This window comes from Populus nigra, chromosome 16 (genome assembly GCF_951802175.1).
Source record: "Populus nigra chromosome 16, ddPopNigr1.1, whole genome shotgun sequence".
Classification (NCBI taxonomy): Eukaryota; Viridiplantae; Streptophyta; class Magnoliopsida; order Malpighiales; family Salicaceae; genus Populus; species Populus nigra.
This window is the reverse complement of record NC_084867.1, coordinates 4,419,594-4,442,505: the sequence shown is the minus strand read 5'-3', so window position 1 is coordinate 4,442,505 and position 22,912 is coordinate 4,419,594. Positions and strand designations below refer to the sequence as shown.

General features: G+C 30.5%; 1 protein-coding gene and 1 pseudogene across 4 annotated transcripts; one reads left to right on the top strand and one right to left on the bottom strand.

The window, feature by feature from the left end:
* The first annotated feature begins 16,330 nt into the window (after positions 1–16,330).
* On the top strand, positions 16,331–17,736 carry LOC133676026 (small ribosomal subunit protein eS7-like; annotated as a pseudogene).
* On the bottom strand, positions 17,497–22,332 carry LOC133675281 (uncharacterized). Of its 4 annotated transcripts, XR_009835392.1 has the most exons (11): positions 21,957–22,331; positions 21,105–21,200; positions 20,411–20,495; positions 20,088–20,209; positions 19,704–19,728; positions 19,534–19,617; positions 19,397–19,426; positions 19,210–19,315; positions 19,008–19,072; positions 18,319–18,383; positions 17,497–17,925 (listed from the first exon to the last, which is right to left on the bottom strand). XR_009835392.1 is itself a non-coding variant. In XM_062096611.1 (10 exons), the coding sequence occupies exons 1-9, from the start codon at positions 22,047–22,049 to the stop codon at positions 19,009–19,011; spliced, it is 705 nt and encodes a 234-aa protein (XP_061952595.1). In that variant the 5' UTR covers positions 22,050–22,331; the 3' UTR covers positions 18,113–18,383; position 19,008. The 4 variants fall into 4 exon arrangements, 3 of the variants coding, with proteins under 3 accessions (XP_061952595.1, XP_061952596.1, XP_061952597.1); XM_062096611.1 differs by lacking the exon at positions 17,497–17,925 and having other exon boundaries at positions 18,113–18,383; XM_062096612.1 differs by lacking the exons at positions 17,497–17,925; positions 19,397–19,426 and having other exon boundaries at positions 18,113–18,383; positions 21,957–22,332.
* Between the last annotated feature and the right edge of the window lie 580 nt (positions 22,333–22,912).

Here is a 22,912-nt window from a genome sequence, read left to right as displayed (position 1 = left end):
AAGCGAAAAGTAAATAATAAAAAAAAATAAGAACTAAAGTTTAAATAAAAATCAAATTAAATTAAATTTTAAAAAATAAAATTGAAATGAAAAGGATTCAAAACAAAATTTATAGCAATTAAATAATTAAAAACTAAATTAGATATAATTAACATATAACAAGATATTTGAATTTTTTATAATTTTGAAAAGTATTTTTCATCTAAAATAAAAGAGAAATATTTAAAAAAAACTAAATGAAATTTATCTTTGACTAAAAAATATTTTTTATTAACTAAATTTTTTAATAATAAATAAACCAAAAAAAAATTAGAAAGTGATTCCACTCTCCATGGTACCTGATACTTTTAAAAGAAAAGTTCTCATTTTACAAGTCTTCGTATAGAAGTTAACCTGTTAGTTTGTCTAAAAAAAAAAAGGAGACTTACTTATTATTTATTTTAATCAACAACTAATAAAGGATGGTGGATTAAGTTAAGACATTATTACATGAACATATTTTTTTTTCTCAAATTAAATCTATCATGATAGTACATAAATATATTTATTATAATATTTATATAATTTATTTAAGGTAGATATTTATCTAGTTATGACAGATTCATACATGACTATTCCTAATTATTTGTAAGAATTACTATATGAACAATATTTTTTTTAAGATTTTTATTGGAGTATGTTTTTAGTATATAAGTTGGATAAAGATGTATAGTTTTACTCATAAAATATATTTCACAGAAAAAAATCATAAAATTATATTTTTTATGTGAAACGGTCGATTCGGTTATACAACTGTATCCATCCGGTGGAGTAGTTAGCAGTTGTCACACTTAAAAAACACAACGCATTTAAATGTTGTTATTTTAAAGCGTGATAATTATCTTGTTGCTCTTAAGAATAGAGATAATTAGTAAAATTGTGTTTCAGAAATGCAATAAGATAAAAGTATATTATTTCACCAAATCTTTTCATATAGTTTATAAAAACTTTTAATTTAATTTACTGTAATAATTTTAATTAAAAAAAATACAACAACAAATTATTATGTTCTACACGTAACATTTAAAAGGACCACAAAGAAGTCACAACTGTTTGATAGTTTTTTGTTTTTAATTTGTGCTTTCCTGGTATCCTCACACTCCTTTAATTTAAAGAGTGACATTAATCTTGTTTGGAGTTTGTATCTATATTTTTTAATAAATTATTTTTTGATAATTAAACTTATATTTTTATCTTCACAAGAATATAATAATATCTTATCCGCTACACCAATACTTCATTGATGATTCAACTGTTTTGATAGTTATCTTCAAAGCAAAGCATACATGGTGGTTTTTTGAGGTTCGTTACAGGAACAGAAATATTCCTATAAGAAACTCAAAATAAAATTTTGAAGATAAAGATCTATCCCTAGCAATTAATTATGAATATATCGAATTTCAAGTGCACCCTCTCTCTGTAAACATTAGAAAATCGTAATTTCTTTCTTCTTCTTCTTCTTCTTCTTGCTTTCTATTCAAATTTATTATAAGCTGAATTCAGCATATCATTTCTGAGAAGAAAAATAAAAAACAATACCACTGTAACAGTTGAACTGCTCAAAACTCACACCTAATTAAGCGTGGATCTGATGCAGGTTTATCAAAGTTTCGTCAACTCTTGAAAGTTACGTACTTGTAAAAGCACTTGAAAAGGTTCAGCTTCAGCCAATTGCCCTGGCATCAGTCATTGTCTTATGGATGCGTGAAGAGACTGAACTCTCCCTTCCCTTTCTCTCCATCTCTGTCTTTCATAGCCATCTGCTGCCTTCACACAGTTTCACGTTTCCCTGTTATGCTTTTCCCATGTGGAGTGGGTCCTAAAATCAATCACTTCGAAAGTTGTCACTCATTGAAGAGAGCACATTTGGTATTCTTATCCAACTGGATCATATCTACGGTTATACTGCTTTTTCAAAAAATATTTGAAGTGAAATGATGTTAATTTAATGTTTTTTTTTTAAATTAATAAATTTTTAATCTCTTATTAAAATCATAACCAAAATTATCAATATAATATTTTAAAAACAAATGTAAAATAAAAAAATATGCTTTGAATCATGCTGTAAATCCATTTCTGATCATGTCTTAAGAAATTCTTTACATTGAAAGTGGTGTGGATCTTGCATCATAACTTCGGAAATAAAACCAACCCATTAACTATTACCTCTTCAAGGATGAAGGACACAACGTTTTTTTCATGGTTGGTTGCTCCATTTTGGGACATGTTCATGTGCATTTTCAACATCTCTTTGACATTTATCAACTATGGAGATTTAAGTGATCCATGTGCATCATGATTTGGCTTAGGGAAGAGGGAAAAAAATTGCAAGAATTTGACCATTTTGATTTCATTGATGGAATAGGAATGGCTAAGGGCACAAAGTTTTGACTCATTATTCTGCTTGACACTCGGTGGTATAAAAAGAAAAAAACAGAGAGATCACACTGTTTGGGCCATGATCTAAATAGGGTGCACCCAACATCGTAAGTGGTCACTATTGGGTTTCTCGAAACAAATAAATGCAATAGAAATGATAATTTGAAGGTTGGATTATCTATGATAATCTTGGATTATCTATGATAATCTAGGATTATTTAGGATATGAGTGAAAATTACTTGAACATCAAATCTTCTTTTTGAGGTTTAATTAATTTTTTTAAAGTTGAGTTATTACAAACTACAAGTCGTCCAAGTGTATAGCTTCTAATAGTAATCCACATGAACCATATGTGATGAATCTTTTAAAACTTTTTTTTTATAAGAAAGGGATTCCTAAATGCTAGCTTTTTCTTTTGTGTTTCACATGTTTTTCTATACAATATGTTCTGTAATAATTGTACAACTCACACACAAAATATAAGACATAACATTTTAATCATATAAAAACTTGATAACTCTATAAATGGCAAAATCACCCCCCTGAATAATATCACATTATTATTTCAGGATAAGTTTTATAAATTTATTTAATTAAGTCCCTATTTTATTTTTAGGTCTAGAACTGTAATCTCCTATATTAATATCTAAAACTTATCCACAATCAAGTCACACTTGATTAATTATCTAGGATAAATTTATGACCAATAGTTCTTAATGTGTGTGACCCATTAGGTTTCTAATATGTTGGCCCAAATATAAAATATAATCATAAATAAACTAGGATTAAATAAATTAAATAATTGATTAGTACTTAAAAGTGCATTTTTATCAAGGTTTTATATCATTATTTTGCACTTGAAGTATCAATAACTCCTTAACTTAAGCATGTTTTATAATAACATATCTAATTACATAAGATACCTTTAATTTATGGTAAATGTTAATCTTAAACGCAGGCCTATCACATAAATGAAAGAATTGATTGATGAGTTGAAGTACTGAAATTGAAAGGACAAAAAGATGGCCAAAGAGATGCTGGTGCAGTCCAAATTGGAACACAGTTCGGTAATTGGGTCATATCTGGAGCTGTAGATCTTGGATTTAGGTCCATTTTATATGGATAGAAAGATAAGACATAGGCCTACAACTTTCATGTGAAGCCCAAGATTTAACAAGGCCGTTTTCAAGTCCAAATTGTAGCAACAAAGAAGAAGTCCGAATCTGTCCTGCAGCCCAGACACTGTTCAGTGTTCAGCCCATATCTCAAGTTCTAGAAGTCCAAATGATCTCAAATTTTTAACCTGGAAAGATGAGACAATTGTCTAGAACTTTTATGATTCAAGTTTGTTCAAATTATGACGTCATCAATGACGTTTTTGGCAGACAAGAAGATAAGAATTGTCATCAAGTCAAGATGTGGCCACCCACTCATCAATTTGTCAACAAATCAATAGTTCCGAATTTTGGCCTATAAAAGGAGGCATTTGCCATGTATTTAGGCATCTTGGTTTTCAGATCAAGATCATGCTCTTGCTCTCTCTTTATATTTTGTAATGCTTAAGTTTTGCTTATATTAATCTCTTGCTTATGCTTTTCATTTCCTTTCCTTGTTTATTTATGTTTCTTTCTTTCATTATGTCTAGCTAAATTAATTATGTCAAGGTGAAAAGGGTACACTAATGGTGTAAGAATAAGTATAATATAAACTTAACATGGACCTTAATGTTGGATACGAACATGCTTTATATTTGCTATCTTGTTCACTTTTAATACTTTGCTTGTTAAATGGTTAATCTAGATTTATGTTGTATAACACTTGGTACAACAAATACTTGGTACTTTCATAGCCCATACTGTATGGTATAACCGACACCTGAGCTATGAAAGGAACTTGATTTGTTGTTAACATAAGTTATAATCATGAATGCCTGACAACATTTACAAGTATTAGCATTATTCGAATAAGATAACTAATGTAATCATGTTAACAATTTATAATCTGATTGGAACCTTCTTTGTGTGTGGTTTCCAATTGAATAATAAGAGTTTATACTATACTTGTTTGAAGTACCATTAGTGGATCCTCTAACCTTGACATTTGTTGTTATCATTGTTTAATCCTTACGTTAATCTTCCATCTCAAAGTTCTCATCGACTTCTTCCTCTTCTTCTTCACTATTATTATCATCATCATTATTGTTGTTGTTGTTGTTACTATTGTTGTTGTATTATTGTTGCTTATAATTTATACAAGTAACCTCCCTGTGGTTCGACCCCGGTCTTGCTGGGTTATTTATTACTTCGACACTCCTGCACTTGGGAAAGACATCAATCTTTTGGTCGTGTCAATAATTTAATTTATTATCAATTCAGTCATTGGTTGATCTATATTTGAAGATCAAGTGCATCATCTAACAACGTTTCATGATCCAAATATTAGAAAAATTATAAGTAATTTAACTTAACCATCTAGTAAGCACTTTCTCAGTGTAATTATTATCATTTCATAAAAAAAAAAAATTGATTTAGACATTATAACATGGAGTGTATTTGCTCAGTCAAATCATGTTTATTCTTAACATCATAACCATTGGTTCTTTGAATAAAATTTGAAACTCTTTTCAAAACTCATTCTACCTTGTGCAACAATCTTACAATCAATAATATTTGAGAATATGTGGAATATTTTTCTAATTCACCTAGGATGATAAATCACTTTTTAATTACTCAAATATCTTCATATAGTTCATTTTATATATAATATTTTCTCATTTGTTACCTTTGATTAGGATAACGTGTAATCAAGATCAAAATATAGCATTCCCTATATAAGATAACTTAATAATCTAAAATATAAGGATCACTTACACAACTATCACATGAGCCTTTATATAAACATGAGTGATCTCTTCATATGAAATCTTTATGTGGGTCAATTCAATATACATGGCATATAATAAATACTTACATATTAGTTTTAGGTTTTAGGTACCCCTCCTATCTTAACTTATAAGAATAACTACCTTTTTTCATATAAAAAAATGACACAGTATATATATATATATATATATATATATATATATATTGAAGACTTTACAAAAAACATTGATAACTAGAAAATTTCAAAAATTTCTCAAACTCAGATTTATTAAAAATCTAAATATGATATTTTCAAAAAGATTTTTATAAAATACCTCTGAAAAACAAGAACAAAGAAAAGATCGGAGAGGAATAGTAAAAATCAAAGAGGAATAGATTTAAACTATTCCTCTCCTCCATTTAGCTAACCCTTTTTAGGTATGTAACCTGTCATGCAGATTTAAACTCCATCAAAGAAGGCGTGGTTCCAAAAAGATTTTTACAAAATACCTCTGAAAAACTCTTTGCTGCTAATAATTCCAAATTACATATTGTAGGAAAAACCCAAGCCTCTGTTTTCAACAAAGGCATTTCTCTTAAAACATTTTTTGTTGTTACAAAAGACATCAATCATACCATCATTCTTGGCACTCCATTTATTGACATGATTACTCCATATCAAGCACATCATAATTGTATTACCTCTAAAATTAAAAACACCAAACTTGTTTTTCCATTCTTAGAAAAATCTAAGACTAGAAATTTAAATTTGATTAAAGCATGTTCCATACATATCTATCATATCAATGCACTGATTCATGGGAAACAATTCCATCTACATGATTTACAAAACCATGTTTCTTTTTGTCGTATCAACAAACAATTACAAAGTTCTGATTTACAAAAGAAAATCATTGATTTCTAAAATAAGATTGAACAACAAATATGTTCAGACTTACCTAATGCTTTTTAGAAGCGAAAACAACACATTGTTGATCTTCCTTATAAAGATACATTTTCAGAAGGCTTGGGGCTCTCTGGTTTTGTAGGCTATGTTTGAGGGGCTTTTCCCTTATCTTTGACTTTTGCTTTAGGAGGCATTAGGACCTATTTTGAAGGAATTCGCGGGTTAGGAAATCAGGGATGGAATTTGATTCTCCTTTAATGTAAACAATATCGAAATCAAAAATACTTAAAATGGCTTGCCAACGGGTAAAAAAAATCTGTTTGGAAGCAAGATTACATCTTTTTGCAGAACTTCTTTTGTAGATTTGCAGTCAACACGTAAGAGAAATTTTTGATTTAATAAATCACTTTGAAATTTTGACAATATATATATATATATATATATATATATATATATATATATATATATATATATATATATAAGTCTCAATGACTATAATTAATGCCTAGTATTAATAAAGCATTGACTATAAATAATGCTTTAATATATTAGAAATATTATAATTATAACTACTTTATAATTTTCTTTACAAAGTATTTTTGTTCTAAGAACATTATCTTTACTCTAGATTCAGTAACCAAATATATGTGAATATTAAAAATAAAGAAAGTCTTTTTTAATAATGAATATGCTTTTATATAAACAAAACAATGGCATGTATAACCAATCGATTGATTATAAGGCATGTACATTAATAGTCACCACCTGCCACAATCACCACCTCATGTCACGCATAGTCACCCATGCCATATTTGGTCACGCCATACATAAGAACCTTCTATATGTTTTTTATGGGCACCAACTATGTCATGCCATTGAGGTCAAAGCCCAAATTCCTTCTAGATTTTCTAAACGCATTATCCAACACACACATTGAACATTTTTCAAGCTATAAGGCGTCTACAGTGCAATGCACTACCCATGCGCACAAACTTTTTTATAATTTATTGGCATATTCTCTACATGTATACGCTTTTATGCAAATCTAGAACCAACTTTTTCTAGTCAATGGCTGATAGGGCAAACATGTACTCTATTCAATGTAACCAAGCACCTCTTGTCTAATCTAATGGTTATTTCTAGCCAATATATTACTAACATTCACCAACCACTTCACCAATAATGAGTTAGACACTACATGGGCACCAACATTTTCACCAATCAATATCCATGCAACTACTGAGGTAAGCTCACATGACTAAGGTCTATAAATACATCGAATCATCAAAAAAATAAAAGAGGTTAGAAATTCTTAAAAGTTACAATTTTTTCATATTGAACAATTTCATTATTCAACAATTCTTTCTTATATTTTCTCTAATTATCTCATACATTAATGAGTCCCTCATTCCATAAATGACTTTTTTTTCAAGCAAACTTCTAGTTACTAGTCAAGCCAAACAACTAGTAAGCCTAGACACAAAGCTCGTATTAAGCCTACACATCTTTTTTTAAAATCATAGCCTATGGAAAACCTATTTTATGTCTAAAAGTTTATTCATAACTTCATCGGTGGTGATGTTTATACAAAACTAAATAAAAAACTAGTTCATCATCTTTCACCAAAAAATTATTTTTATGGTTGATAAAAATCCTGGACAAGAAAGAGTAATTAATCTCTTCCTATAAGGACTCTAGCTCCCTTAGGTCTCCAAAAACTCTTCAATTAGATACAAATTCACAATGACATTGTTGTGGTGATGAAACTGTATTTTCACATCTTTCCTCGTGCGCAATAATAAGCTTTTATACATGCACCATTAAGTGTACAATAACAACTCTAATACAAGATAGCATGACATGTAAATTAGTAATCCTCATACTTCTACACTAAAAAAAAATTTATATTTATCACTCTCACATGAGATTCTCCAAACAAGGATCTAGTCACCATCGATCTCTATCTAAGTCTCACTCACATACCCCAAAAAACCCTAGGTATAAGACAAGATCTATAACTCAATAAGCTCCTAAACACAAGCCCTATTAAATAGGAGAATCTATATTTTGTCATAGTATTGCACACTCAACTCTTCTATGACTATATCTTTGTAAAGACTAACCTAGACAACTATAAAAGACTCACAAATGCTTGAGAGCATATATAAAATATGTGAAGCATTCCTAAGTTTTTCATATAGGATAGTGATGTTATATGCAAAGTTCTTTCAACAACACTTCATAGGTTTACGTGTGCATGATGTCATGGTCTAGAGCCTAGCTTAATCTGTTATTTCTTTGATCTCAGCTCTAAAATCATCTCTCATTTCATAAATAAAAAAATTCATTGTGCTCTTCACTATCAAACAACGAGAAGATAAGAGCATTATGACCTATCTCCAAAGATTTAACTAGAAAATACTCAACGTAGAAAGACTCTTTTAATCGATTACTATAAAAGCTTTGATTAGAAGAGTCTACAACTATTTCCTATAGAAAAATTTGTATATTAGGGTAAAAAAAAGCTAGTGTAAGCACACAAGATCACCCATATTTTCACCGAGCAAAGTCTTCCCATCATCACCAATCTCTAACTAAAGCGTCTAAAAAGTGAACCAATGGATATATTTATTATTGTTTGACATTCCTTGAGCTCTTAACTACCTCTCTGATCATCAAACATACTAAGGTGTTAACTTCTATCATAAGGAAAGAATTTGTATAATATTCGTGTCCAATAAAAAAACGGCATGAACACGAGAAAGCTTAATAAGTTCTGTTATTTTCACTGTGACCAGTAGCTTGACATTAAGAAATGTCATGCCTTGAAAAAAAGAAAGAATGAAAGATTGATCATCAGAGGTGATCTTCACCAATTCATGAAAAAAGAAATAAGATCTAGGCATGAAAGAAAGAAAGTCTGCATACTTGATCTATTTGAGATCAAGTAATCCTAGAATTAGTTTTAGGAATTGTATCTCCATCTATTAAACTTCTCAATAAAAATAGTAATTTTTCTCCATATCTTCAATGTCTCTAAAAATATCTTTTAAAATATCCAAGCATGCCTTTATAAAGATCTTAATACAAGGTCTCCACGTCTCTCCACGTCTCTAAACTTGTCTTTATAAGAATCTCCATAGTAAAATCTTCATCTCTCCAAACTATCTCCATGAAAATCTCCACGATAAGTCTCAATATCTCCAAACTTGTCTTTATAGAGATCTCCATGCAAATTCTTTATATCTCTAAATGTGTCTTAATCAAATCTTCATATACGTCTCTAAAAAGATTGGGGATCCTTCTAAAGATCTCTGTGATCATTTGTCTTTAAATGGATCAATTGTCCTTCTCTAGAAACATTGATAAACATTTATATGAAAAAACTCGAATGGAAACATTTTGCAAGACATAAAAAAAAAACATCAAAACACCTAACCACAATAACATTTTCATAGCCATAATAGATAATATTTATATTATAAGTATTTTTCCCCTATTTATGCTAGTTAAGTCTTTTAAACACGTATATTTAAAAAACTTAAAGGGTAAATGGTGGTGTAAAAAAAATAGAGAGCATCTCATTTTGGAAAAGGCTTAAATGGAGTGGCACCATAATGCCATATTGTTTAGGTCATGGCCTAAATAGAGTTTTCACTTACCACCCCACACCTAGCATTATCACGCAACAGGTGAGCACTACCCCTCATTGTTTATAGGTAAACAACCATACCATGTTGTTTGGGCCACGACTGAAACAACTACATTTTTCCTCTTCCAAACACATTATCCAATATGCACAAACTGAATATTTTTTAGCTATGAGAAGTCTGTGACATTGTGCAGTACCCACACATATAATTATTTTTTATCATTTACTGATAAATTATGTAGAAATACACACTTTTATACAAGTTTGACACCACCTTTTCTAGCCAATGATTATTAGTGCAAACACACACCACATTCAATGCAATTTAGGTACCTCCTTTTTAGATCAATAGTTATTTCTAACTAAAGTATAGTTAATATTCACTAACAACTTCATCAATAACATGTCAGACACTACATCCAATAGCGAGCATTAAAGTTACCACTAATCAATTTTTATACAACTCTCGAGATGAGATGGCGTGGCTAAGGTCTATAAATACCTTGAGTCATTAGGTAAACCAAAAAGGTTACAAGTTCTTAGAAGTTATAATTTTCTCATACTCAACAATTTCACTTTTTAACATTTTTTTCTTACACTTTCTCTCAATTCTCTCATAGACCTACTAACGTAAACATCAAAGAATCCTTTGTTTCTTGAGATATTTGTTTTTCAGGTAAACTACCTGTCATCTAGGATTGCAACCTATGAAAAGCCTATTTCTTGTGTGAAGTTTTTTTATGACTTTATCAACACTTATACTTTAATTCTAGAGAAACCAAAACTATTTTTTTTCCAACAAAATCATTCGATATTGTTATCCATTTACCAAAACTACATGTTTTTGCATCAAATATTAGAAAAATCCCAAGTAGCCAAAAATAAATGAATAAATACTAGTATAGATTATTTAGACATAATAGGTCATTGGGCAAGGTCATTTTGCTTGTGCAAACCATGAAAAATGCATTCAAAATGAATGAATTGTTGTATTATTGCTTTAATTTTGCTTTGTCATAGTAAGATGATGATGATGATGAAAGCCAAGAAATGTTTGCCATATTTTTTAACTAGGTTTATTTTGTTATAAATATATTATTAAATGAAAATTCATCTTCCTTTATTTTATTTCTTTATCTTTTATTAATAGATTCATGTATAGATTTATTAATTGTTTTTTTATCATATAAATAAAGATTATTTATTTAAATATGATTAGTAATAAGATGTTTTGGCTTCTCATTATGTTTTGTTTTCTCTCTTTATTGGTTCTCTAGTTCTTCCTCTTAATTTTATATTACTTTTCTTTTAATTGTATATCATGTAATCAAGGTATGAAAGCTATCTGTTCATCTTTCTATTCTATCTCATCTAAATTTAAATTTTATTTTTATTCATAAGATCAAAGCATATAGGATGACATAGATTTGAAAGATAATTAAACTTCTCACAAGGGACATCTCGGTGAACTGATTTGTGAAAGAGGTAAAAATCAGAAAAGAAGTTGCCACATTTATAGTTACTAAGAATCTTAACTAATCTTCAGATATTTTTAGGTAAGGAGCTAATTATGCTGAAAGGAAGATGAAAATCATCCTATAACATCCTACGTAGTTAAATTATATTGTTGTTTGATTTTACGATAAAAATACTTCTTATGTATACATGCTAATATTTCTTCTAAACTAAACACATATGTTTATTAGAAGTAAAATTCACTATAGTGATTTTGAATTTTAGCTTGACAAATAAGCTTAATCCTCAATTATTTTTATTATTATAGAGGCAAGATTCAAAATAATAATTAACAAAGACTCAGGTTTTGAATTGTTTTCTTTAATTACCTAATTTATATTAACCTAAAATAAATTAATTATTTTACCATGCAAAACAACCATAAATAATCACCAATATTCCAACTAATAATTAATATAAACAAGAATAATCAAATATGAAAAGAAAATCATGAATAAATTATGAATTTCTTCAAAACTACATCAACATCACCATACGTTAGGAGATCTAACTAAACAAATCACCAAAATTATTCGGATAACAAATAGATCACATATAGAGATTAAAATTGACCTTTATGAGTCAATGGAGTTGGTTAGAACTAGATTAGAGAGGCTAGAATGAAGGAAAATAGTGCTGGAAAAATAGTAATGTTGGCACATGTATAATATGCGCAGAGTGACCAGCATAGCTTTTCAAGGCTTTGTTGCACTTACAGGTAAGGCAAGAAGGTGTTGGACTCTTTCACAGCATAAACGACTCCTTGCTTTTCTTATTGGTTTTAGAGATGTCAGTCACCTTCATCGTTGATGAAAGATCAAAGGTCGGAAAGTTGCTATGTGATGCTAGATTTTTATTCAGCAGCTTCTATTTTTTTATTACTTCCTTGTGCAATTTTCTTAGGTTTTTTTCTTTTTTAAGTGTTTCTTCTCTCAATGTCTAGGTGTGTGTCCCCCTTCTCTTTGTGTCTCCTCCTCTATTTATATTGTGTAGGATCTTTTGCAAAATAGGAAAATCTAAATTGGAAAATGATGTTATACAATTTTTATTATTTCTTTTTTATTATGGATTCTTAATTAATTAAGTTTTCTTTTTTCTTAATATGTAGGATCTCTTTCAATAATCTTTCAATTCCTAATTATGCATTCCTCATATTTATTTTTCTCTTCCTCTTTTGCAAAATATCCCATTATTATTTTTTAGTCCCTACTCTTATTAGTCTTTTCTTCTCTTTTTTTTCTTATTTCATTCCATAAAATGTTTTTTTCTTTTTCTTGTTTTTTAATAAATATTCCAAAAATTGAATTGTATTAAAAACATAATTTTTGAAAATACATAGGAAAATTGGGGGTAAAAATGGGTTATGATAGCTACTCTCTCTTTACAGTACTTACAGTAGAAAGCCATTGAGAATTTTTTTTTTAACTTTGTATAGTAAGTTTATAAAAAAAAATCACTAAAAAGATTTTTTTAAAAAGTGAAATCATCTTGTCAAGAGACAACAACCTTTAAAACAATAACAACAACAACAACAAAATAAACAAGTCTCATCGAGAGTTGACTACCCTCAAAACAAAGCAAAATAAATACTATTGAAAATGAAATAAAATGCTACTTGAAAGAAAATATGGCATCATATTGGTTGGCTTTACATTAAAATAAAATACTATTTCAAAGAAATTTTCCATCAGATTGATGAGCTTAAATTTAAATGAAATGTCATTTGAAATAAAATTATTATTTAAAAGAAGATTTGTCATCGAATTGATGGGCTTTATTTCAAATAAAATGTTATTTAAGAAGACAATTGTAATCAGATCAATAGACTTGACTTGAAAAAAACAATTACAACTAGATATGGGTTTAACTTTAAAAATGAAATTAGATAGAAAATTATGACCAGACTGATTGGCTTAACTTCAAATAAAATGTTTTTTTAAAAGAGAATTGTCATTAGTGGGTATATCTTGAAATAAAAATTTTGTTTAACATAAATTTGACATCGGACTGATAGGCTTAACTTGAAATAAAATGCTGCTTAAAATAAAATTATCATCGGGCTGATGGGCTTCGTGTGAAACAGAATACTTTTTTAAAAGAAATTTGTCATCGGACTGATAAGTTTCTCATGAAATAAAAGTGCTATTTAAAAAAATATATTATCAAACAAATAGGCTTGGCTTAAAATAAAAATGTTATTTGAAGAAAAACTTACCATCAGATTGATGGGCTTCACATGACATAAAATGTTGCTTAAAAGAAAATTACCACTAAACTGATGTGCATATCTCCAGGGGGTGGGGGGGATAGTCATCAAGTTAGGCTTATCTTTTAAAGTAATATTCCATCAGGCTAATAGGCTTAAATTTGAAATAAAATATTGTGTAAACAAATTTATCATTAAATTGGTGGGCTTAATCTTCGAACTTAAGGACTTAACTTGAAAAATGTCATCGTGATTGATAGGTTGTGTTTAAAGGAATAGTGTCATTTTGGTTAATGGACTTGAAAGAAAGACGTTATCATGATTGATAGCTTGGAAATGATCCAATTAAGAGGTGACTAATCTTAACTTGTTGAAACCATGTAAGTTGAGAACTTCGTGAATCGATAAGAGACTTGAGTTCCTTTTGGTAGTAGCAACTGACTTTAGTTTTGTCTCTAAATGATACCTCACAGCCGAGAGGGGAAGAAATTTTGCATATTTTGAAAGTTTAATCTTCCTTTTTAATGTCATTTGCACCTTGAAAGACCTTCAACTTTAGATGTATGAATAACTTGGTACTCACTTGATTGAAAGTGACACCAATATCTCCAATGCTACTACAAGTTTATCTTTTATTCATTGATTGAGAATCGTGATTCATGATTTTAGCTTGGACATTTTGAATTTCTTGTCATTGTCCCCAATTATAATCTTAGAGTATTTGCGCATTGTTGTTTTTTATTTTTTCAGCATCACCATGAAGAAGAGTTCTTTAAATCATCATCTGACTATTGTTGTTGATATGGGTTTCGTCAAACTAAAATGCCTCTAATCAATCTAGTCAGGACATTCTTCTAGTAACAATTATAAGGCATGCATACATCATTATCATGATTTTTTTTCAAAACTTTGCAAATTCAATCAATGAGATTTTTATTATAAAACATTTTTCATGAAATCATATTTTTTATTTTGAGACCAGGCTATAAATTTTAATGATTGTGCTTATGCAAGTCTATCGCGCATGTACGATGTCGCGGCAATTATCCTCTTAGGTCGAGATCTTTGTGGGTGAAGGGTAGAAAGGACAAGGCATTCTTATCCTTTTATCTGTAAAAACAATGAATGGGAGTTGTTGCCTAGTATTTTGGTTATTAAAAACCTTAATTAGTCTTAGAGTCTAGATAAGGGGATTGATTATGTATAGAGATGACGTATCACTCATAATAAACCTTACCTAAGATAAGTTGCATTGTTTATTTGTCTGATATAAACTAAGATAATGTTATGTTTTCTAATTGTTGATCTATCTAATGGTTAAAGTCAGTCCACACCAGCAGAGTGGACCATAACTTTAGGAGTCAAGCCTAGTAGTTCTAAAGTCAAAACATAAAAATAAAAGAAATTATCTTTTATTTAATACATATAAGTTCATAATCTCATATATTAAAAGAAACAAAATAATGTTTTTGGTGTTTTAAAATGTAAACCAATTTCTAATGGATAATTATAAACTGGTTATGATACCCTTTGACTAATTCTTGTATTTTTCAAAGTATAATAAAAATGTAATTTTTTATTTTTTCATAAGAATATGCATGAAAATTTTAGAATTTGGTTTCAAGCATACAACATGTGAGGAGCCCACAAATGATTTTAAAATGATTCCTGAATTTTTTCAATTTTTTTGGAAATTATTTAGGGCTTGTTTGGCAAAAGCATAAAAAATAAGAAAATAAACCTTGCTGGAAAATCAATAGGGCATATTTGTCGCACACGCCGTTAACTAAGAATTCAGAGGCTGAAAAAAAGTTTTAATGTTGTGTTTGGAAAACATGCCTTAAGAACATAAGGAAGCATTTTTATTATGGTACATAACTTAAACCTGGCAACCAAAGCTTAACCATGTTCTCATAATTGCCTTAGATCATCCAAAAAAAAAACATAAATTAAGAGCAAAATAGTAAACAACTATGCTACCTACAACAACCAAAAAAACACATGTTTGTGTATAAACATTGTTTCATTGATTAATTTCATTGTCGTGAATCTCTCACAACATGCTTATAACTTGTGCAAACCCAACAAACTACCATAAAATAGCCTAATCCAAAGCAAAATAAATACTTAACACACATTGCCATAACTTCAAAAATGATTAACTAATTATTAAAACATACTAAAACAACATTAAACATTATCACATACCATACCATTATCACATTCTAACACACTAAACAAAGCAATCTAACAAAACCTAAACATATATAAACTATCTTTAAAGCATGCTTAAACATTTTAAAACAAGAATCATAGCTTTCAAAAACTAGCGAGTGACTTCAAATTAGGCTTGAACAATAATTTAAAACACAAAATAAAAGGGGGAGGGGTGTGATTATTGACCTCTACCCCCTCATCAAGTTTGAAGTATACTTTCCAACAAAATTATTTCTTGGCTATGAATTTTTGAAACAAATTTAGACTTCTAAGGGTGGCTTATTGAAGGTTGTATGTTGTTTTTCTTGGTTAGCTAATGGTTTAGCTAAGGATTTTCAAGTTTGGCAGTGTAAGAGTATTTACTTTCTCCTTTTTTTCTCTTTTTTTTCTGACTACCTTTAGCATAAGTTTTTAAAGGTGAATAGGGATCATTCATGGACCATAAGTTCATTCTCACCCATTGATGTCGAAGAATGAATCCAAGCCATCCATCAAGGTTAAGGATCAGGCTTTGTAGGGTTTTAGAGTTAACAAAGGAAGTACACTAACAAACATGGTTGGTTGGGGTATATGTTTTAGCCTCTTGTAGTTGTGCCTTCAAGGATGTAAAAGAGCTTTTGTTTTGTCTAGGTAAGAGTACAAAATACAGGGTGTGAGGGGGTATGTTCCTTGTCTTGTTTTGGGAAGAGATGGGGGAGAAACAAGCTCTATAAGGTGGCAACAGAACCAGTTTTTTTTCAGGGCTTTTTAAGAAAGAAGATGAACAGTGACCAAATAATTGGTTGTTTGACCCTCTTTGTTTTGTTTAGGACCAATTGGAATAGCATCGTTTTGAACCAAAACAAACCATTTGAAATAGGTTTCTTTGTTTAATCTGGTTTCATGAAACTATATAGTTGAAATTGTTATCTCCCAATTTGATAATAGGTTGTTGTGGATACAAGCATAAATAGAAGAAAAAAAAGTAATTAAAACTACAAGCTTTTATCTTGGTTAGTATGTTTTCTATGAAGTAGCACTATGATGCCCCTTTTAGGTTCTATTTTATAAGATTAAACCACACCTTTTTTTCAGGTTTTGATTGCTCATTGTTAAGATGTTGAATCTTTATTATCCACTGAAATGTATGTAATTGTGAAGGAAATTGACTGATGAATGTTCCTTGATGATTTGGAGATGGATGTCATTTGAAATTATCATGGATCATCTAAGGGGTTTTTTATCTACTGTTTTGCGTATCATTTCTATTTCATGCATGTTCTGGGTATATTTCATTTCCCTCGTCATCTCTGGGGTTGCCGATCATGAATACTGTTCTGATGGAACCTTGTCGTTGGCTTCAAGTTGATTGCAAGTTTCTTTATTTCAAGGTTATTTGCACAGCTTTTGTGAGGTTTATAAGAGTGTCGATTTTCTTGTAGTTATTTATTGGGATGTGATCTTGATGGCAATTAGGAGGGATTTTGAGGCCTCCAAAGAAAGGCCCTGCTGTTCAACGGTCTCGGAGCCGCACGCTCACTGCTGTACATGAGGCTATGCTTGAGGATCTTGTGATGCCTGCTGAGATTGCTGGCAAGCGCATTAGATACAGAATTGATGGATCCAAGATAATGAAGGTAATTTCGTCTCTCATTCTTGGAATGATAATAAGTGCAAAACATCTCAATGAGCTAGCTAATTGTTTATGCTTTCACCTGAGGACTCATCAGTATAAGAACATAGCAAAAATATACTTGCCTGATTACTCCAGGCTCATGCTAACTGCATCATAATTACACGCAGGTTTTCTTGGATCCAAAGGAACACAACAGCACAGAGTACGAGTTGGAGACCTTTTCTGCAGTTTACCGGAAGCTTTCTGGCTAGGATGTTGCGTTCGATTATCCTGTAACTGAGGCCTAGGAAGGCAACGTGTTGTCGACTTTTAAATGTTTTTCGCCAAAACTTGTTTTGGCTGGTCTATTTAAGTTATGTTTAGAAAATTTTCCAGTTTTCTAGAAAATACAGTAATTTACAGCTGTTTTGCTACAAGCAAATGTAATTTTTTGTTAAATGTAGGGCTCGTGGGATGAAGTGATAAAAATCATAGCACGCATTTCTTCTGTAAATGTCCAGGTGCTTGACGCCTTCCACTGCCCCACCTTCAACCTGTAGAGTTGGTGTTCAAATTTTGGAGCTTGTTAAACCACCAGCACCTAGTTGAATGCTTCAAAAACTTTAGCAAGGATTCTCAATTCAACTATTTATGCTAGCATACGAAAGGCATCACTCAACTCTCAGACTGTTGGTGAGAAACATTGTCCCTTCCTTATATATATAAAGCAACTAGTGATGATTAACATAAATCTAGTTTCATGGATTAATATTGTTTGAAGGGTAGTTCAGCAAGCCCGCAATTACAAAACATGAGGACGCCAGATCCAGTGAAAAGAGCTGAATATGTATTCTAACTCCTTACAAAAAATCAAGAGTTCATTCAACAGTTAAGAAATGAAAAAAAAAATGCTTAATGTGAATCGATCAAAATTTAAAGCATCTTGCCTCTCATTTGCGAAAAGCCTCTCTCAGATCTGCAAGTATGTCAACTAGAAGGCAGCCTCTCAGATCTGCAAGCATGTCAACAAAAAAATTAATAATAATGTTGTTGTTGTTGTTGTTTCTCTTTGGAATTTACTTTGGCGTGATTATGTTAAACAAAATGGTGGGTCTCATTTTTTAATTGCCACAGTATACATAATGCATAATCATTAAAAGAAGTATAAGCAAAAGCATAAAAACAGTTTTTTCTTTTTCTTATATGCTTAAAATTTAATTTCATATACTGCAAGTCCTCATTTTAATAAATTTTCTTTTTTATTATTATCAAGCAAGGCACTTGCATCAATTTTATTTAGTTATTGGTCCTGCCCTGTTTGTTTTTGCGTTTCAAAAACGCTTTTAAAAAAATTTAAAATTTTTTTATTTTTTTCCTTACTTCAAATTAATATTTTTTTAGTGTTTTTAGATCATTTTAATGCGCTGATGTCAAAAATAATTTTTAAAAAATAAAAAATATTATTTTGATACATTTTTGAATGAAAAGCACTTTGGAAAACAACCGCAACCACACTACTCATACCTAACTAACTCCATTTGTATATAAAACATGAACACCTCCAATATATGGAACCACTAAATTCTCCAGCGTAATTTACAAACACCAAGGAAATGGATATAGAAGCTGAATGTACCTCAAGACAATATCACAAGACCAAGGTACATGGCTCCACAAAGAAACAAGAAAGATATCACCCCCCTGCAAGTCAAATTCACAATTAGAGTAGAAATGCCACCACCCACATATGGGATCATCATAAAGTGGCTATATTAGTTCCTTGAAATTGAATCAAAAACTTCAGGAAGAGATCAATCATTTCAATCTACGATGCTCACCATATGAATCCCCATCCGGCACCGTTACATGGACATGGACATGCTTCGGCAAATTTCTCTGCATCACTAGAATGATCTCTACGAGATATCAGATCATCATATATGTCTGCATTAACATAGACACATTATCAATGATTACATACGCAGACAGTTTGGGAATCAATTGTGACCAGTTTCTGCTCCATACCATAAACTGAAAACAGGCTGTTCATGACACCTGCAAGGATAATCATGGAAGCAATGACCATATTTTTTTCTAAAATGAAGGCATGTTGGTAATTTTCACTAAGCAACAAGTAAAGAAAGAAAGCCAAATGGCATTACCAATGAAAAGAATGATGTACCGAAGTATATGAACTTTTGTTGTTTCTTGCAGGACCCAAACCACCCCAAGGAAAAGAACAAATCCTGAGAGCTCAACATGTAACTATCATTAAGATACATACTTTATATAAAGTCTCTGCATATTATAGACAGGTTACTGAATAACTTACCAATGCAAAGTCCTCGAAGAGTCCACTGTTTAAATGATTAAACAAAAAGAATAATTATGCAAATCTATAGGAAAGGACAAGCTAGATGTTAAGGAGATCAAAGGACAGGGGAGCATAGAAACTATAATCACTCTATTCTAGGGTTTATCTATTTTTGACAGGATTAAAATGAGTCTTAAGCATGCTGTTTATAAGATTTCATTTCAGGATTTCATGAAAAAATTTCTTTACTTTTCATCAATTTATTTGTTGAGGAACTCCTGAATTCAATTATTAAAAGGGGAAGACGATTTGCACCCTTTCATATGAATTTGTAATACCTAGTAGAACTAAAGCATTCACAAATGTAATATTGGCAACAAATCAATGCACATAGCCACTTACATTTTTAGCTACCAAGAGCACAACAAGTAGAGAAGCAATAAAACATCCTGCAGCTATTCTGGCAGTAAGAAGATTTGTGGATGCAAGTATCAAAACCATCCCCCAGAAGGATGAACCGAGATCTAGAGTGCATAAAAGATGAGGAAGAGAATTTTATTGATAACAGCAGTAATTAATAATTTTGAGAAATATACTCACAATGAACCCTGGGTAGAAAACTTTAGAAATGAAATAACTCATCTCACATGGTATAACCACAACTCTCCACACACATGCACACAGAAAGAGAACTAGGAAAGACAATCAAAGGACAAAGAAATTACATCCAGCAGGCAAGATTAACCAGTATATGCCACCACGTGTTTGAGTGGTTCCACCTTCATCTGCATGAACCTGAATTCCTTCAACCTGCGTATAAAGGTGCTCCAGAATTCATATTACTGAATATTGAATTCTAGAAAGCTAGATGATCATCTAAGAAACTTCCATTTAATTATTCAAAAAAGAACAGTTAAATGGATAGATTTCTTAGACTAACATTCTAGATACATCAATGGGTGGTAATAGGATCACTATAAAATTACTAATCTTAAACATGATCATAACAACATGGGACGACCAGATATGTGAATTGGTGAGTTAACCAAACATAATCTTTGTACATATGGAAATTGGGTGAAAGAAGATTGTCTCTCTGATCCATTGCAACCCTGTTGAGAATTTACTAGCAATGGAGATGATCATTTTCCCATAAACAGATCAACAGAATGAAAGTCACTTTTCTTGTCACCAAAATAAAATGGACTGCACATCCTGGTATATATGCAATGGCTTCACGAGGTTGTAAAAGTTGGTTGTTGACAGAGCTTATTTTCATTCAAAGAATCTATCAGAAATATGATGAAAAGCAGGTGCCCCATTTGAAAAGTGCGAGAGAAGGTATATGTATATAGTTTAGCAACACAAGCCCAACAAGCTTTGAGGAAGAAAGTATAAAGGGAGAAAAGATCGTATTACATGGCCACATGTTAGTTTACAGGCAATGGCATGGCTTGCTTCATGAAGGAATACTGTCACAAGCTTGAATGGTCTCAGCAACACTGTTCTCCATAACTAGAATGAAGAAAGCAGAAATCACAGATAAACAAGTAATAATACCAGCACCATCAAAGAAGTGCCAGAATTTCTTATATTATTTTTTCATGGGGAAAAATCATAAATTGTCAATTGAAATTGGCATCAAAGATACTTATGATTTGGTGTTCTGTTTCAGAATTCCAGACTTTCAATATCCTTACGAAAACAATTCCACCTCTACCAGAAATTCAAATGTTAAAATGCGAGTTGCTATATTTTCATTCTGAAACTAAAAACTTTATAATTGAACATGTTTTTGATAATTTGAGTTAATTAACACAACAAGGGTGGAATTTTCAATAGCTACATTAATAATCTGAACTGTCAACAGTGAAGCCCTTTCAAGGTAAGCATAAAAGGAATCCAACATGTGAAGGAATCAATGGCACTGACAGAAACAGAATGCAGTAATAAATACCCATTTGCATGTTATTGAATTAAAAAAAAATACCATTACTCATGACAAGAACAAAACAGTTTTTTTCAAAGTCAGAGAACAACATCGTCATTCCTCCCCGAAAAAATATCTTTGATAATAGGGGCATTGATCCCTTCTTTCAGAAGAATAAAAATACTTCACAGATCAAAACAAGGTCTCAACTTCTTTACATAACACAGGAGAAAAAGAAGATCTTTTAAGTTTACTTGTTCGATCAAATGGGTTTCACTCTCATTGATCAAAACATTGTAATGAAGCTACGCTACCGTAAAAACAGAGAGATTACTACATACCGCAAGAATAACAACGGCGCACACAGAAACAGTGACAAGAAAGACTACTTGCTCATGGTTACAGCAATTCCTTAACTCCCAATTTGGCCTCATCTCTCTCCGTTTCTCTAAGCTGTTGGAGTTTAATCACCCCACAAGAAACAGATGCAAGAATGTGACTTGACGATGTCTTCTTGATGGTTGCCCACCAAGCAGATATATCTCTGTGTGTATAAGATACACTGGGAGACACAGAGGAAGAGGGATTCTCCTGCTGTGCTGTCTGTGTATTTCCGAGAGTAACGAGTAAGGAATCAGAGAAATTAGAGAGGGAGGTACCAACCGGGTTGACCGTTTGCTTCCTTTCTTTGTCTCCTTCAGTCACCCTGTCATTTAGCGTTGCCCTCCTTTTCTTTTTTTCATTTGTTTTTTATTTTATTCATGGGAAATCTAATAAAAACGCATTTCATTACACATAATACATTTTTTTAATTCTATATGGAGAGGGTGATTGGTAGTATGGTAGTGATTATTTTTTAAATAATTTTTTATATTAAAATGTATGTTAATAAATTTTTTTATTTTTTAAAAATTATTTTTGACATCAGCACATCAAAATAATCCAAAACATACAAGTCATATTAAATTTTAACAAAAAAAATTAAGATATTTTGGGAAAGCAGTTAGCACTTCCCAAACATATTCTAAGTGTAGATGTGAAGAAATTTTAAGGAAATTAAAATTCAACACAAACAAGATAAAAATTTAAGGATAAAAAGTTTATTTTTTTTATGATTTCATGTTTGTGTTACGTGGTTGTTAATATGATTGTTATTGAAGACTTACATCATTTTTAATTTTAAAATTCATAGAATTAGTTAAGATATATATAAGTTGGCCTGAACACCTATAATAATTAAAAAAAATCCAATATTTTTAGATTACTTCATAATTTTTTGTTTTTATTTTTTTTTCCG

Coding starts and splice junctions, on each gene's coding strand:
- LOC133675281 (XM_062096611.1), bottom strand. CDS start 22,049: ATGAGGCCAAATTGGGAGTTAAGGAATTGCTGTAACCATGAGCAAGTA. Junction 19,618..19,703: donor TCTTCGAGGACTTTGCATTG/GTAAGTTATTCA, acceptor TTGAGCTCTCAG/GATTTGTTCTTTTCCTTGGG. Junction 19,316..19,396: donor CAGCCTGTTTTCAGTTTATG/GTATGGAGCAGA, acceptor ATGTTAATGCAG/ACATATATGATGATCTGATA.